At 40.7% G+C, this 14,947-nt stretch overlaps 1 protein-coding gene and 1 non-coding gene across 2 annotated transcripts in view; one reads left to right on the top strand and one right to left on the bottom strand.

Annotated features, from left to right (window-relative positions):
• The first annotated feature begins 313 nt into the window (after positions 1–313).
• Positions 314–14,947, top strand: part of LOC125006552 (protein phosphatase 1 regulatory subunit 1A-like) — a 29,718-nt gene continuing 15,084 nt past the window's right edge. The window contains exons 1-2 of the mRNA XM_047582688.1: positions 314–743; positions 12,369–12,429. Of these exons, the coding sequence (XP_047438644.1) occupies positions 663–743; positions 12,369–12,429 (142 nt within the window). The 5' untranslated portion in view covers positions 314–662. The remainder of the gene's footprint in view (positions 744–12,368; positions 12,430–14,947) is intronic.
• trnal-uag lies at positions 3,401–3,482 on the bottom strand. Its single transcript has one exon. It is a non-coding gene; the product is annotated as a tRNA-Leu (tRNA).

The following is a 14,947-nucleotide window of genomic DNA, read 5'->3' on the forward strand; positions in this document are numbered from 1 at the left end:
CACCATCCCTGTTAAATAAACCATCCTCAAAATACTGTTGAGTTATTTTTTAAAGCATGTGTAGGTAGGTGGTTTTCAAAAAAAAAAAAAAAAAAAAAAACTCTGAAAGCAGAGACTGGATCACGCATCTGAGAGAGGGACAGAGCAGGCATTTCTTCGTCATCCTCACTCTCCCGTCTGTGCAGAGGCTGCTGCAGAACATCCCTGATCTCAAACAGCCAATGCAGTCAGAAAGAAATGTGAGGAGAGGGAGGGACTTAGTGTGAAAGGGAGTCGGACACAGCGAATGAGAGTGAAGGAGAGGTGTTCCTAGCCCAGAATGCCCTTGCCTGAGCGCCGTGAGCCTGAAGACACAGAAAGGAAGGAGAGAGAGGCTAGAACAGAGACACCAGCAGGTGCTGAGGATAGAGGGAAATCTGTAGAGCAGGAACAGGGTGCCGCAAAGCGATGCAATTAGGGAAAAGTGTGTTAAAGGGTAAAAGTAAAGAAGAGAACACAGTCGGATAAAAACTCAGATAATCAGTTGCTGCTGTTTTCTAACCTGGATCCCACTTATTTGGTTTGTCAGCCGGCGTCACTGAGCTCTACACCCTCCTTCTCTCATACGGATTCTCCCTCCTCATCCTCCTCTGCTCCATCCTGTTCTGAAAGCCCGTGTCACAATGGAAACTGGGAGCCCCAGGAAGATACAGTTCACCGTTCCCCTGTTGGACACCCACCTGGACCCAGAGGCAGCTGAACAGGTAAGAGGCAGCTGAGGACTTTTTGTTAATTCTTTCCATCTGTGACATTAAAAGCAAGATGAAATACTACTTGTGATAAAGATTATTGTAAAAATAAAAGAGGATGTGAGAAGAAACCATCTGACAAATATTTGATCACAGAACTGATAAATATTTATTCCAGCCGTCAGTGATAGCAGGTGCAGCATAGCTGAACAGCTGAGCCTGCTGTGTCACCGATGCTGTAGAGACTGATGTCTTATTACTCACATGCACCTAATTACCAGGATCTATTTTGAATACAGCGTATTTGTGAACATAATGACTTCAAGAGTTATTTTTCCCCCTACACTCACAGTGTGGCAGATTCACAGCGACCCAGAGTATCTGAGCGGCGTTAAAACGAGGTGTTGCAGCGCATTGACGCGTCTCCAGGGGGTTGCTGTTATTTTGCTTTCAGTGCTCATATCCATCAGCAGTGAGATACTGAAAGTTGCTCATCAAAATGCCATCATCACTGTGATTGTGAATCCAACATGGCTTCACTATTTTATTACTAGAGTATGTTGAAAAGATGGAAATATTGGGAGAAATATTTTGGGGAATTTATGACATGAGAGCAAAGACGACTTGCTAGTAAGTGGAAAGGTCCTGTGGGTGATACTTGTGTTCCTGTAGAGAATATAGTGGAAAGATGTGTCCCATTTTCTCATTTTTATAAATATAACATGAATAGAACGGGACATTCATAATGAATGAGCCTCAAGTAACGCCAGCAAGAGGAGTCTGGCTACACTTCGTCTATGTCTCTCTCCTTCTTTTCTCCCTCCCTCTCGTTCTGTCTCTTCCCGCTGTTCACTATTTTTCGCACTCTGACTGTGTTAAGAGACTACCTAATGTGTGTGTGTGTGTGTGTGTGTGTGTGCCCTTGCGTGGACATTTTATTGGACTGTTTGAGAGTATGTTCAAGTTTAGACTAAGAGGAAACTATACCAATTATATGATTAAAAGCACTAAATGTAAAACAACTGCATGTTGTGGTGTGTATGCAAGCTTTTAAATAAATGTCACAGTCAGTTTGACGTACAGTTTATCTCCTTACAGCATTTTTGCAGTTCAAAGAAAATGACAAAAAAAAAAAAAATACGGTGACAGATGGTACAAGATCTGGAGCCTTTTAGAAAAGCATGTGACTATAATGTCCACCTCTGCATAAAAGCCTCCCATTTGCCTGGAGAAAATGATTTGTGTTGAAAGGGGTTGCACATTAAAAGAAGAACAGATTTAATGCACATATGGGCTTTTCCAATATTTCTTGTGGTTTACAATAGTTAAGTACAAAAAAACACCAATTAATGTTGACACTAAGGTTCTTTGTTCTTGGATGTATCAAACTAGATTAGCCCATCTGTAGTGTCAGTCTGTAATATAATATATGCCTTTTGTCAACAGCATAATAGTACTGTATTATTATGGAAAGGATTTCCTAAGGTGTGGCTTGAGGACAACGATAGAAAATAGCGTAACTATTCTCAACTGTGGGAAGAAATTGAATGAATTACTGCTGGTCACAACAAACATATGGTTTAGGGGAAAAGAAAAACAAACCATTGTTGTTTTTGTAATGAAGTCAAGCAGTAATTTGCCTCTTTTCATCATTCTTTGAGTGAATAAATTCTCATTTTCTGTTGCATACAACATTAGTCCACAAACAGCAGGGCGCAAGGAAATGAGCTGGTTACCTCGCTGATATGTTGGCAGTGTGTGGCCTGTTACCTGCAGCTCTTTATCTAACAGCTCACTGTGGCCGCTCCTTTGTCTTCCGTTACTCTCTTAAATATTTAAAGTGTGTTGTTCCAATGTGTCGGCCGCAGTGGCTTTTGTAAATCTGTGAGTGGGGAAATGGGACGTTGTGACTGTAAAGGCCTTTGAGCACCAACCAAGGTAGAAGAGCGGTACATAAATTCACAGTTGTAAAAGTCAGCAATAAGTGTCAGAGCTCAGAAACAAAGCACACAACAGTTCCTGTGAAAATGCTGTGTGTTAAATGCTTTTAATGTGAAGGAAAGGAAAGAAGGAAAGTTCTATTCGTGTGAACTCTTAGATTAGTAAGTTAATATTGAATTTTTTCAATAAAGGTCACTACAAACACCCAGATCATAATAATGGAAATATACGCTGTAGATGTCAGAGTGTTACTGCACTGGACGAATGACAGTGGATTTAGTGTGAAATAATGTCAAAGGCTGTAGAGGTGAGGCTTAACTATATAATATCATATCAAATCATATTTTATTTTTGTCCAATCAAATTCTGCGACACAACTCATATCCAAAGCTTTTTGATAAATATATAGGAGTTAAATTTCATTACATACATAGGTACTTACTAATTTCTTAGTAATAATTACTTGCTTTCTGTATTAAATGTGTACAGATACTTCTGAAGCAAATCACTTGCATAAACAAGTTTTTTTCTTTCTTTAAGGGCCCAAACAGATATTATTACTGGTGTAGCTAATTCATTTATACGTCAGATTTAGACCAGCATGCTAGCTAATCTTATGTGTATTCTGTATGATGTAGTATTTGGCTTGATTAAATCCTTGAGGGTGATTGTTGGAAACAAACACAAAGAACTTAGTATAGGAAGATCCCAAAAACAGTTTTAGATTAAGATGGCAGTGGTGGGATTTGAACCCACGCCTCCATAGAGACTGGAGCCTAAATCCAGCGCCTTAGACCACTCGGCCACACTACCCCAAACAAAGTCACCACATTCAGGTGTTACATGGATTCACATGTACATCTCTACCTCCGCTATATAGTTTATATTATTATTATTTATTCATTTATGACACATTGATGTGTCAGCACATCTAGTGCACATCTAGCATATCTAGTGTTAGACCGATAGACTGGCGACCTGTCCAGAGCGTACCCCGGCTCTCGCTCAATGACAGCTGGAATAGGCTCCAGCAACCCCCGCGACCTGACTGATAAGCAGTAGGAGATGAGAAGAGATGAGATGAGATGAGATGAGATGAGATGAGATGAGATGAGATGAGATGAGATGAGATGAGATGAGATGAGATGAGATGAGATGATCTAGTGCTATTTGAGGATACAGAAATGTTGTTTTTCTGTTAAGTCTCAATACACGAGGAGATAAAACGTGATTAAATAACACAATTGTTTTTCTATTTGTTATTATTTAAAAAAAAAATTGTTATGCCTCTCCCCAGCATTTTGGGCTTGAAAAGTAAAGCACCACTAGGAAGGCTATTACGTTTTTAAATAATGAAAATAAGCTGTGCTACTAAAACAAAAGTATGTCCATATTTCAGTTATTGTTTTGGGCACACTAATAAACCTAAGCTTCTCAACAGAGCAAATGGTCATCATGACTTTCCTGTGACTCAGAGAGACACACATTGTGTCATTTTCTTTGCCTCAGGTGCTGTAAGTTTATTTTTCTGTCACTTTTAATTTAAGCAGACTTTACAATGGCAGCGCTTTTTAGATGAGGTTGGGCTGACATTTGACTTTCATCAAATTGCCAGTGGATGAAAATAAATTACATGAAACATATTAGTTTGCAATGTGTGGACCTCATTACGTTTGGGACTTTAATAACGAAAGTGATTATGAACACACATGTCTAACAATGGTCTGTAACTGTCTTCTGTAGTTGTGTATTATCACATCTCAGTGTGCACACTTGCAGTGCATTACCTCTTTTTTGTCTGTCTTTTATTTTTTAAGAAAGAACATGGCAGACATCATTCTGTTTGACTTGGCCTCCCTGTGTGTCCTGTGTCAGCAGGCTCCTCTTTACTGTCTGTATTTATTCAGTCACACATCTGATCACAGGTTGGAGCCATTCAATATACAGTGGTGTGAAAAGGCTCCTGATTTCTTATTTTAGTTTATATATTTGTCACACCTAAATGTTTCAGGTAATCAAACAACATAAACACAAGACAAAGATAACACAAGGCCTGATTACTGCCACTGCCACAACCATTCTCAATCAAGAAACCAATTAAATAAGACCTCCCTGACAAAGTGAAGTAGACCAAAATATCTTCTAAAGCTAGACATCGTGCCGAGATCCAGTAACAACAGTAAAATCTGGTGGTGGTGGTAGTGTGATGGTCTGGGTCTGTTTTGCTGCTTCAGGACCTGGAAGACTTACTGTGATAAATGGAACCATGAATTCAACTGTCTACCAAAACATCCTAAAGGTGAATGTCCAGACATCTGTTGGTGACCTCAAGCCTAAGTGAACTTCAGGAGCAGGAAAATTATCCAAAACACACCAGCAAGGCCACCTCCAATGGATGAAGAAAAACTAAATGAAGACTTTGAAGAGGCCTAGTCAGAGTCCTGCATCTTTTTGAGATGCTGTGGCATGACCTTAAACCCTCCAATGTGGCTGAGTTACAACAATTCTACAAAGATGAAAAGACTCATTGCAAGTTATTACAAATGCGTGATTGGAGTTATTGCTGCTAACGGTGGCCCAACCAGTTATTAGGTTTAGTTTTTCACATTGGGGCCATGCAGGTTTGGATTTTGTGGATTTAGTTTTCCCTTAATTTTACAAGACGTTCATTTAAAAACTTTTTGCATTTTGTGTTATCTTTGACTAATGTTTAAATTTGTTTGATGATCTGAAACGTTTAAGTGCGACAAACATGAAAACACACATCATAAATCAGGAAAGGAGCCAACACTTTTTCATGCGATTGTAAGAGCTTAACCACCTCCAGCCCACTGTTCACCTACTTCCTTTCAGCAGCAGCAGACTGAGCTCCTTTTAGAAATGAAATTCAGTTTACTTCTACCCTCAAGAGAGTTTTCAGTTCATAGCCTCAATAAGCATGACCAGAGCTTGCCTGATTGCCACTGGGACTTTACCCTTTTAGGACACATCAATTTATTCTGAGACCACTGTGAGTGCCTGTTGAGTCTGCGTGGCATGCTGGTTCCCAAGTGTGTGTTTACATATATTTAAACTAGATGTATATGTGTGACAGATGACCGTGGCAGAAAGCGTAACGGCAAAGCTATAAAGAGAAAGTAAATAACCAAAGGAAATCTCTAATGTACAAAAAAAAACAAACAAAAAAAGATTTAAAAAAACAAAAACAAAAAACGAAATATGTGTCTGTGTTTGCCAGCACACTGATGAATGCCATGCCAGGGGGTTTCACCCACAGTTCACTCATCCCTGCAACCTGACACCTCCCAGCATGGTGAATCGGCGTCCGTGGAGAACTGCATGTCAGTCAGAACAGCCTCCCAGACCGTTAGTCGCAACAGAAGCACACACACATCCTCACATCCACACACAGGTATCTTAACCTTGCAGTAGAGCTCAGCATGTTCTTACCAACACAAACTGACTGTACCTGAGAGAGGCCAATACCAGATCGTGTTATGGAATGGTGGAAAGATTTTAATTACGTAACTGTTCTCACAGTTAGAGGTTGGCACTATTCATTTTATGTTGTATTACTTTAACTCAATTATAATAATATGCATTTTATTACAGTTTGTTTCAGAGAATGCTTCCACATTTTGAGCCCCATAGAGTGGCAGCCTGTCCACGGTGCACCACGCCTCTCGCCCAATCACAGCTGAATAGACTCCAGCCCCCTCGCGACCTTCTAGAGGACAAGCAGTTATAGAAGATGAGATGAGTTCCATATTTTTGGGGAATCTGCTGATAACATTTCCTGCCAATAATGAGATGAAAAAATCCATTGTGCTTTAGCTTAGTTTTTTTAGTTTTTTTTAATTTAACATTAATCTGGAGTTTTCTCATAGAGTGGCTACTGCCTGTCATCGAGCAGTGAGCTCACACTAGTGTTGTCTTCTTTAAACTGTTTCAGCACCACGATGATGAACAAGTTAGGCCTATCTCAGCTTAGCCCCGTGCTGAGGTCAGCGAGTAGCTCAGGGCTGCAAAGCCAGGTCTCATCCTCAGCAAATGTACTGGCTTTGTGTAACTGCAATTGCCCTGTCATCCTGAAGACCGCACAGGGCAGTACACGAGGAGGCCGCTGCACCCAGCCACAAAACAGTTAAACTCCCTTAAAACTGCATCTCAGTGTTCTCACGCTGCGTTGATGGATTGACCTCGTTCCAGTGAGTGACAGGACTGCTCTTTTGTGCAGGGCTGCTGTCGGTCAGAAAGTAGCCCTGAGGTGCTGGTTGGCAGATCTTATTACCTTTAGGCAGAGCCAGACTACTGCTTTCTGCTGATTCCTTCTGCTTTACTCCAGGCTAAGCTAACAGGCGGTCGGTAAAAAACATGCCCCAGAATGCCATATTGTGCCTTTATAATGAAAAATATGAGGCAATAAAAGCGTTTTGCAGTTGCACTGTTTAGTTCTAGTTTATGACAAATATCTCAAATTTCTTTCTACCTCAGTAGATTAAAAGATGGATACGCTCTGTATGGTTGATTAAAGACAATAACCAGGTTACGCATCTGCAGATTTAACCTTAAATGAAAAGGATAGATATGACAGCGGTCTAACTGCATGAAATCAACATTAAATTCAGTTCTTATTAGCAGTTTACCAAGCTGTCTGTTTAGTGCGCCAGTCTTGGTTATTTTTTATCATTAATGTTGTAATTGGAGCATGTGTAACTCCCTAAACACAGCTGCTTTACCTTTCTTCTAATTTACCTTTGCTTGGTGCAGCTCTGAATTCAAATGTAGTATAAACCAAATAAAATAAATTATATTAAACTCATTCTTCTGACATTTAGACGTGGAGTGTTGCAATTGAAAATCAACATGCATAGATGAAAGCAATACATTCCTCTTTGGGATGATTTAATGTGACGTACTGAAATATTCATCTTTTATTAGTTCTATGTCGCAACAGTGTCCTCACTAACATCCCCTACGCAGACGTCTCGGGTCACAACAATTAAGAAGAACCTTCAAGTGCAGCAGATAACCACGATCATACCATGAATACGTTTTGTAGATTAGCCAAAAAAATTATGTATGACCCAAGGAAAAGCAGCTGTCCTCACATGCACTCTGGGCTGACGGAGTGATTTTCTACTCTGCAGGAGTCTGGAGGAGGCTCCTAGCTTCTCCCAAAGCAAATTTCCATTTAAGTGAGTGTTACTTCCAAATCCCGAGAACACATCAGGAGCCAACAAGCAAACATAAGCCCTGTTCATGACTATAGGCTGAGTTGTATTTCACACTTTGTTGAAGCTGGTCCTCAGTGCTTTTACAATTTAATCAGCTCTGTCGTGCTCTTTATTATATCTGAAGGAAAACGCAGCCAAAATTACCTGAAGCAACTTGTGCTATGTCGCCATAAAGTTTGTTTTTATTGCACATGCCTTTTCTCTTTTAACCATACCAGTTGACACATAGGTTACAGATTAAATAATAAAATAAAGGTTTGTATGCTAAAAAGCATTTAATATCCAAATTTCAAGATTCACTTTGTTAATTTATATGTTTTTTATGATCATTTGCATGAATGTACAATTAAATCAGAAAGAATATGTATTCTTGGATTTAGAAACAGAGAATAAATTAAACGTATTGAAAGTGCTGATTCTTTCATCAAGACAAAAGGGAATAGCAATACCTGTCATGTTTCGAGTGTTGTCTGAAAAAAAAATCTTATCAATTCCTTTTTGCCTTGACGAAAGAATCAGCGCTATTATTCAAGCTAAAGCAGACAAAATGAACAGTCCTTGAGCAATTAAATGTGTTACTACAAACCACTGCTCCCCATCTGCGGTTGCCTCTACGATTTGAGTTAATAATAAGAGAGGAGATGGCAAGGACAGCTGCATATGGGGAGAAACCAAGGTCTGATTCGAGAGGGAAGCCAAGCGCTGAAGAAATGCAGATAAAAGGAAGCAGAAGTCAGTGATGTGTATTTTCAAATATGGACTGCAATAAATCCACCTACTCAGAGCCAAATGAGACCACAGCTGGAGAGAGACTATGAGGATTTATCATAGCTGAACAATACCTAGATCATGTTTCAAACGGCCGAATAAAGGATGAGGATTCACATGAATCCTCCTTGGCTACTTATGGTCTGTGCGTTGTACCGAATCTCTCACAACTCGGCCCACCCGCTGACAATGTTTTAACGAATGCTTTCTTTAACCTTCGTCTCTTTTTAATTATCCTCCGATTCATAGCTCTGACCAGCTCTAGTAAGGACCACAGGACACCCCTGACGGTGTGGGATTACAGAACCTTGACTGATTTCTCAAAGGCAAGTCAGGGTTAGGTTAACAGGACGATCTCTCACCTTTACTTCTATTTTTGTTACCTTTATGAATTATGAGGTGAACACTGGCCATGTTACTTTGAAAGACACTGGGCATACAACTACAACAATTAGAAAGCCTGACATAGACTACACATCAGAACAGAGATCCTTGACATTTTTTTTAATGTTCATAATTTTAAAAAGTGCACGAAATGCTCAGAAGTCCATCTAGGTCTATTAAATGTAAACACAAATCATTTTCATTTGCTCAGTGTCTGTGATTTGTGTGCGCGGAAAAAGAATATTTCCTTACGCGGTGTAAGAACTTGTTTTATATCATTTTCCGTATAGTGTATTTTGGAACCCAATTAGAAAGCGAAAGCCATTTCCATGAAAAGCCGAGGCTTCAGTGTGTAAAGGTCTCTGTCTGTGCCGCCTCGTGGCCTGACCTATATCTACCAGCCAAGGGTATTTTGTCCACAAAACAAGAATATCAGGCATGCAGGGCTTTTCCTGCCCACCCATCATTTTCAAAGACAGTTTTGTTGTGAGAAGTGACAGAACTGCATTTTAATCGGACTGTGGGTTGAAAGACAGGCAGGGGGGGTGTGTGAGGAGGGTGGGTGGGGGCGCAGGAAGCGGTTGGTATTTGTGTAGGAGAGAAGGATCGGGGAGTTCGCACTGCAGCCGGGTGAGAAGAATAATGATGACTCCGAGTATAATCAGCTCAGCGCAGCCATGGGCCACGGGCTCCTTTTTGCTTTAACGTGGGCTGGCAGGGTGGATTATATGGAACGGCAACAAAGCACACACAAACACACGCAGAGAATATATAGCTACACAGTTTATAATATACACAAGAGTTAGTGAATCATTTCTATAGCTGCTTTCAGGACTTGAGCTCACAGTGATTTCCATGCCCATTTAAAGCACATCACTGACGAATCAACTGTAGCTTTTATTGTGATAGGGCGCAGCATAGGAGGCCTTGTTCGGGATCTTAAGTGTAACGTACTCGTCGAATTGCTTCGAGGTGCGTAGGAGTTTTTCTCAAGTGGATCAGAAAGTCCCTCTTGCCTCTTGTACAGTCACAACTTTCCGACGTTTAGGGTCACACGGTGGAACCCAGAGATTTCTACACCTGAGATTTTAACAGAAAAGTAAGCATTCACCTTCCAATACACAGATGAGCACCATGAATATACACAATGTATTTGCTTGTCATTTGGCAAATAAACAATAAACAGTGCCTGAAAAACAATAGCCGGGGGTTTTTGCCAAACTGTCTTTTGTTAGATTTTTCATTTCCACCTCGTAATGCTGCTCCACATGTATCCACACGCAAATGTGGCTTGACAAATTGCATCCTATTGTGTCCTTAATGGGTTCTGGGAGCAACTTTGTGGTCGGATCCCTATATTAATTCACTGCATTGTAAAGTAGGCGTGACGGCATTTAATTGCGGTTATGCACCACCAAATTGCTTTAAATTGCACCACTAATAATGCCGTTTCTCTCAGATAAAGGACAGGTCCACCTGGGTTGTACCTGCGTTTCATCTGCCTTTACTGTGATGACATATTCACATGTGAGCAGAGAGGAGAAACACAAACCGTAAGGGTTGCTGTGATGTAACAGTGAATAGCTGACGAGCATTTCAGGATATCAGGTCAGCAATTTTCAAAGCAGCAACATATCTCTGCCTGCCTGTTAAAGAGAAGAAAAGGCCCTCGATGTGTCTTCTCATTCAAAGGCTTCCTGCACTCCATGGTTGTGATTTAACGAAGCCTCTTCAAATCACAATGCCCAATTAGACTGTGCAACCGAGAGGCCGCTGACTACTGACATTTTTCAACCCTGTGCATGATATCCTGCAGTTACATCTGTATTTTGTATCATTATTGAGTGAAGATAATCAATTGAAGCCTACAACTGCGCAGAATTTATCAGTATGCGTGTGCGTATCCAGGGAGATAGTGGTTTTGCAGCGAGGTTGTCTGAAAAGAGGGGGAAAGCACCAGACAAAGCTACAACACACACCTAGAATTTCATAAAGGAGAATGGGAGGGAGAGCCTTCAGCCATCAGGCTCCTCTCTTGTAAGCAACACCTGGAAGATGATCGGGAATAAAAAATAGAAGACCCTTTCTGTCTTTCTTTGCAGACTCACGTCTTAAATCTCAAAAATATTCGTGCTAGCGAACCAGCTTCAGCTGCCATGTAAAATACCAAGTGGTGCAGGCTGGGGTTGCACTGCTCGCTAAGTGCACAGGCAGCATTTAGATAAGATACATGTGTAAGTTGGCACGTGTACACAGCGCAAGTTAGTGTGTATGTGTGTGTTTCTCTTCATGCAGCAATTAAACTGAAATATAATTACTTGATCTTGGAGGAGACTGAAAATGAGTCATTGTGTTTTCCAGTTAATATCTTTTGGGACGGCACACTACCAGTTTCACTTGATAGTGGCATCGCCACTGTCCCTGTTGACTCTAAACATTATCCGTCAGCTCTGGGAGGACAAACACATTTTAGATCAGGGTACTTCTCTGGAAAATGAAGACATATTGCAGCAACTGGTCCAGCAAGGAGACAGGTGAAAAGTGCAAATCTTTGTAAATGACCATTTGCGCCCATTGGAAAGGTATCATTTTAATTGTGTTGGAGCATTTTACAAAGTTTTATCTTCACTCTACAATTTTACCCCATTATGCCTTTTACCATTTTCCCTCTGCCCCGTCTTTTTACTTTGCTTACATCACCCAATAAATTCTTTTTGGAGTTATTATAATGGATATATTGGCTTCAAAAACAAAAGTTTATCCACTAGCAGTTATAGGTTAAAACATGCCATCTGCCGAGCAGCTCAGTGATATGTTCATGCTCTTTCATGTATTGTTGCAGAATGCTCCATACCTGCCACACTCCACTAGGCATGAGCCAAGGAGCAAATAGGAGGTGGCAGGCTGCCCTGCTGATCTCACTGCTCGGCACTGCAGGACTCAGCATTGCTCTCATCCAGCTCGGGCATCTTCAAAGCGCACCGAACCCAAAATATGGACGACACAGGCCTGCCCTGGTCTGACAGAAAGTAGATGCTGCATTGCATCCACTGCACCCTTCACAAAGGGAAGGGCTGGAACCTTTTTCCCGATTGGCTGTGTAATAAAACTATGCAAATTTCAGTGTGCAACCTATTAACATTTTGATTGGTGGAGGCTGTGACAAATTATAGCCTGTGGGTGCTTGAGCTGAATTAGTCAACATATAAAAATCAGCAGCTGTTCAACGCCGTAACGACTTAAGAATGTGCTTTACTGTCTGTTCCCAACGCAATTGAGTCTCTAAAATGAAACTGTTCTACTTTTTCAGATCAGAAGACGTAGACCCACACCTGCCACTTTAGTGGCATCCAGTGATCAGTCTTCACCTGGTAAGGCACTTGAACTCAAACATGCACTCACACGCAGGCCATTTTCGTCTCTTGACTTAACATTTATCAAATTTTCAGGAGGCTCACTTTAACGTTTATAGATAATTCAGTTTCATTAAAGCGTGACTCAGGCCTTGGTGACATACACGGTTCAGGTTAGAAGACAGGCAGACAGAAAACAGCCTGACATAAAAAATAATAGCAATACAAAAACTAAAAAACAACTTGCGGCTTGTGTAGGTGGCTGTGTAGGGCTCCAGGGACAAGGTGAGACAAGAAAATAAAAACTGTGAAGCCCAGTTTGAGGTAACTGACCAACAACTTTATGTGGCTGATGACAGTTTTATCTCCTATTGTACTGGCTGACATGTAAGCAGTTGAAATACACAGTTTCACAATTCGCAATTTAAAGGAATCTGCCTGGTATGTGCACAAGTATATAGTTGTTTGCCCAGGTTCAGGTCTTCTGTTGGATGACCAGACCTTTGTGTTTGCATGTCATTGCTTCAGTAAAAAAACAGACAAATTTTTCACACAAGGCTGAACTCGGTCTTAGCCTATTAGAAACATAAAGAAATTCTGACCCACACTCTCGGCTCTGGATAATGTGAAATTCTTGTTCTTGCACACGCTTCAGAGGCGATGAAAGATTATTTCTGCCGTTTTAGCTGCACCTGCTTTTGGCTTTCACCTTGAAAATGTGCAACATAGATCCCGTAGTGGCCTTAACCACAAACACTAGCCTTAGATCATCTGAACCACAGCGAAACCTGCACCTAACACACAATAAATCCAAGTCACAACACAAAACACAAAAATAGATGTTTAGGCATGTGTAGTGATTCATTTGGTAAATAGGCTCTCTCACAATCAAATCACCTTCTCTACAATATGTTTTTACACATCTCCAGATATCCCTAGTAATCTTGCTTTGATTGCTGTGACGGTGTGACGGTGCATCTCAGCTCTGCTATGCACCAGACGAATCATCATATTGCATTAGCATGATGAAAACAGCCGTTTGTGTGTATCCTCTCGTGGGATTTTAATGCTCAAACACAACAGCACACCTCCAGAGATTTATGCCGTTGGATGAGTCATCCATCGACTCCCTGCTTCCCTCCCTGCCTCTGCTCTACTTTGGTGTGTGAGTGTGTAGTGTGAGCTGCAGCAGAATTAAGAGATGATCAGCAAGAAATGTGAGGCACAGAGAGTAATTACCTCAAGTGAGAAAACAGAGGGTGGTATCCTCTGTTATGTGTGAATAAATAAGAGTCGATGTGTCATTGAGAATATAGACGACTGTGATAGAATTTTATCACTCCAACATGACATGATTAGTGTTTTTATCTTAGAAACAGCAGTTTTGTTTGCGTTGGCCCCCTTCCTGATTTCTTAGTTTTTTGCATGTTTGTCACACCTAAATGTTTCAGATCATCAAACAAATTTAATTAGTCAAAGATAAATAGATAGATAACACAAGCCTAACACAAAATGCAGTTTATAAATTATGGTTTTATTATTAAGGAGAAAAAAATCAAAACCTACGTGTGGTTTATCACACCTGAGTTCAATTCCTCCTGCCACACCCAGGCCAGATTACTGCCACACCTGTTCTCAACCAAGAAACCACTTCAGAAGGACCTGCCTGACAAAGTGAAGTAGACCAAAAGATCCTCAAAAGCTAGACATCATGCAGAGATCCAAAGAAATTCAGAAACAAATGAGAAAGAAAGTAACTAAGATCTATCAGTCTGGAAATGGTTATAAAGCCACTTCTAAAGCTTTGGGACTGAACTACAGTGAGAGCAATTATCCACATCCAATGACAAAAACATTGAACGGTGGTGAACCTCTCCAGGAGTGTCTGGCTGACCAGGTCGGTGTTCATGACTCCACCATAAGAAAGAGACTGGACAAAAAGACCAAAACCATTGCAGATAAAATAGAACATAAAGGCTCGTCCCAGTTTAGTCAGAAAACATCTTGATCATCCCCCAAACAATGATCCAAAACACACCAGCAAGGCCACCTCTAATGGATGAAGAAAAACTAAATGAAGACTTTGGAGTGGCCTAGTCAACGTCCTGCATCTTTTTGAGATGCTGAGGCATGATCTTAAAGAAGCGGTTCATGCTTTAAAACCCTCCAATGTGGCTGAATTACAACAATTCTACAAAGATGAAAAGACTCATTGCAAGTTATCACAAACGCTTGATTGTAGTTGTTGCTGCTAAGGGTGGATCAACCAGTTATTAGCTTTAATTTTTCACACAGGGCCATGTAGGTTTGAATGTGGTTCTCCCTTAACAGTAAAAACCTTAATTTAAAACTGCATGTTGTGTTTACTTGTGTTACCTTTGACTCATAATTAAGTGTAGTAAATGATCTAAAACATTTGGGTGAAAATCATGCAAAAAATAAGAAATCAGGAAGGAGACAAACACATTTTCACGTTTTTTTTCCTGTAGTTGTATTTGCCTGTGATCTGTTTGCCTAATGTGCACCTGAGTGAATG

This window comes from Mugil cephalus, chromosome 4 (genome assembly GCF_022458985.1).
Source record: "Mugil cephalus isolate CIBA_MC_2020 chromosome 4, CIBA_Mcephalus_1.1, whole genome shotgun sequence".
Classification (NCBI taxonomy): Eukaryota; Metazoa; Chordata; class Actinopteri; order Mugiliformes; family Mugilidae; genus Mugil; species Mugil cephalus.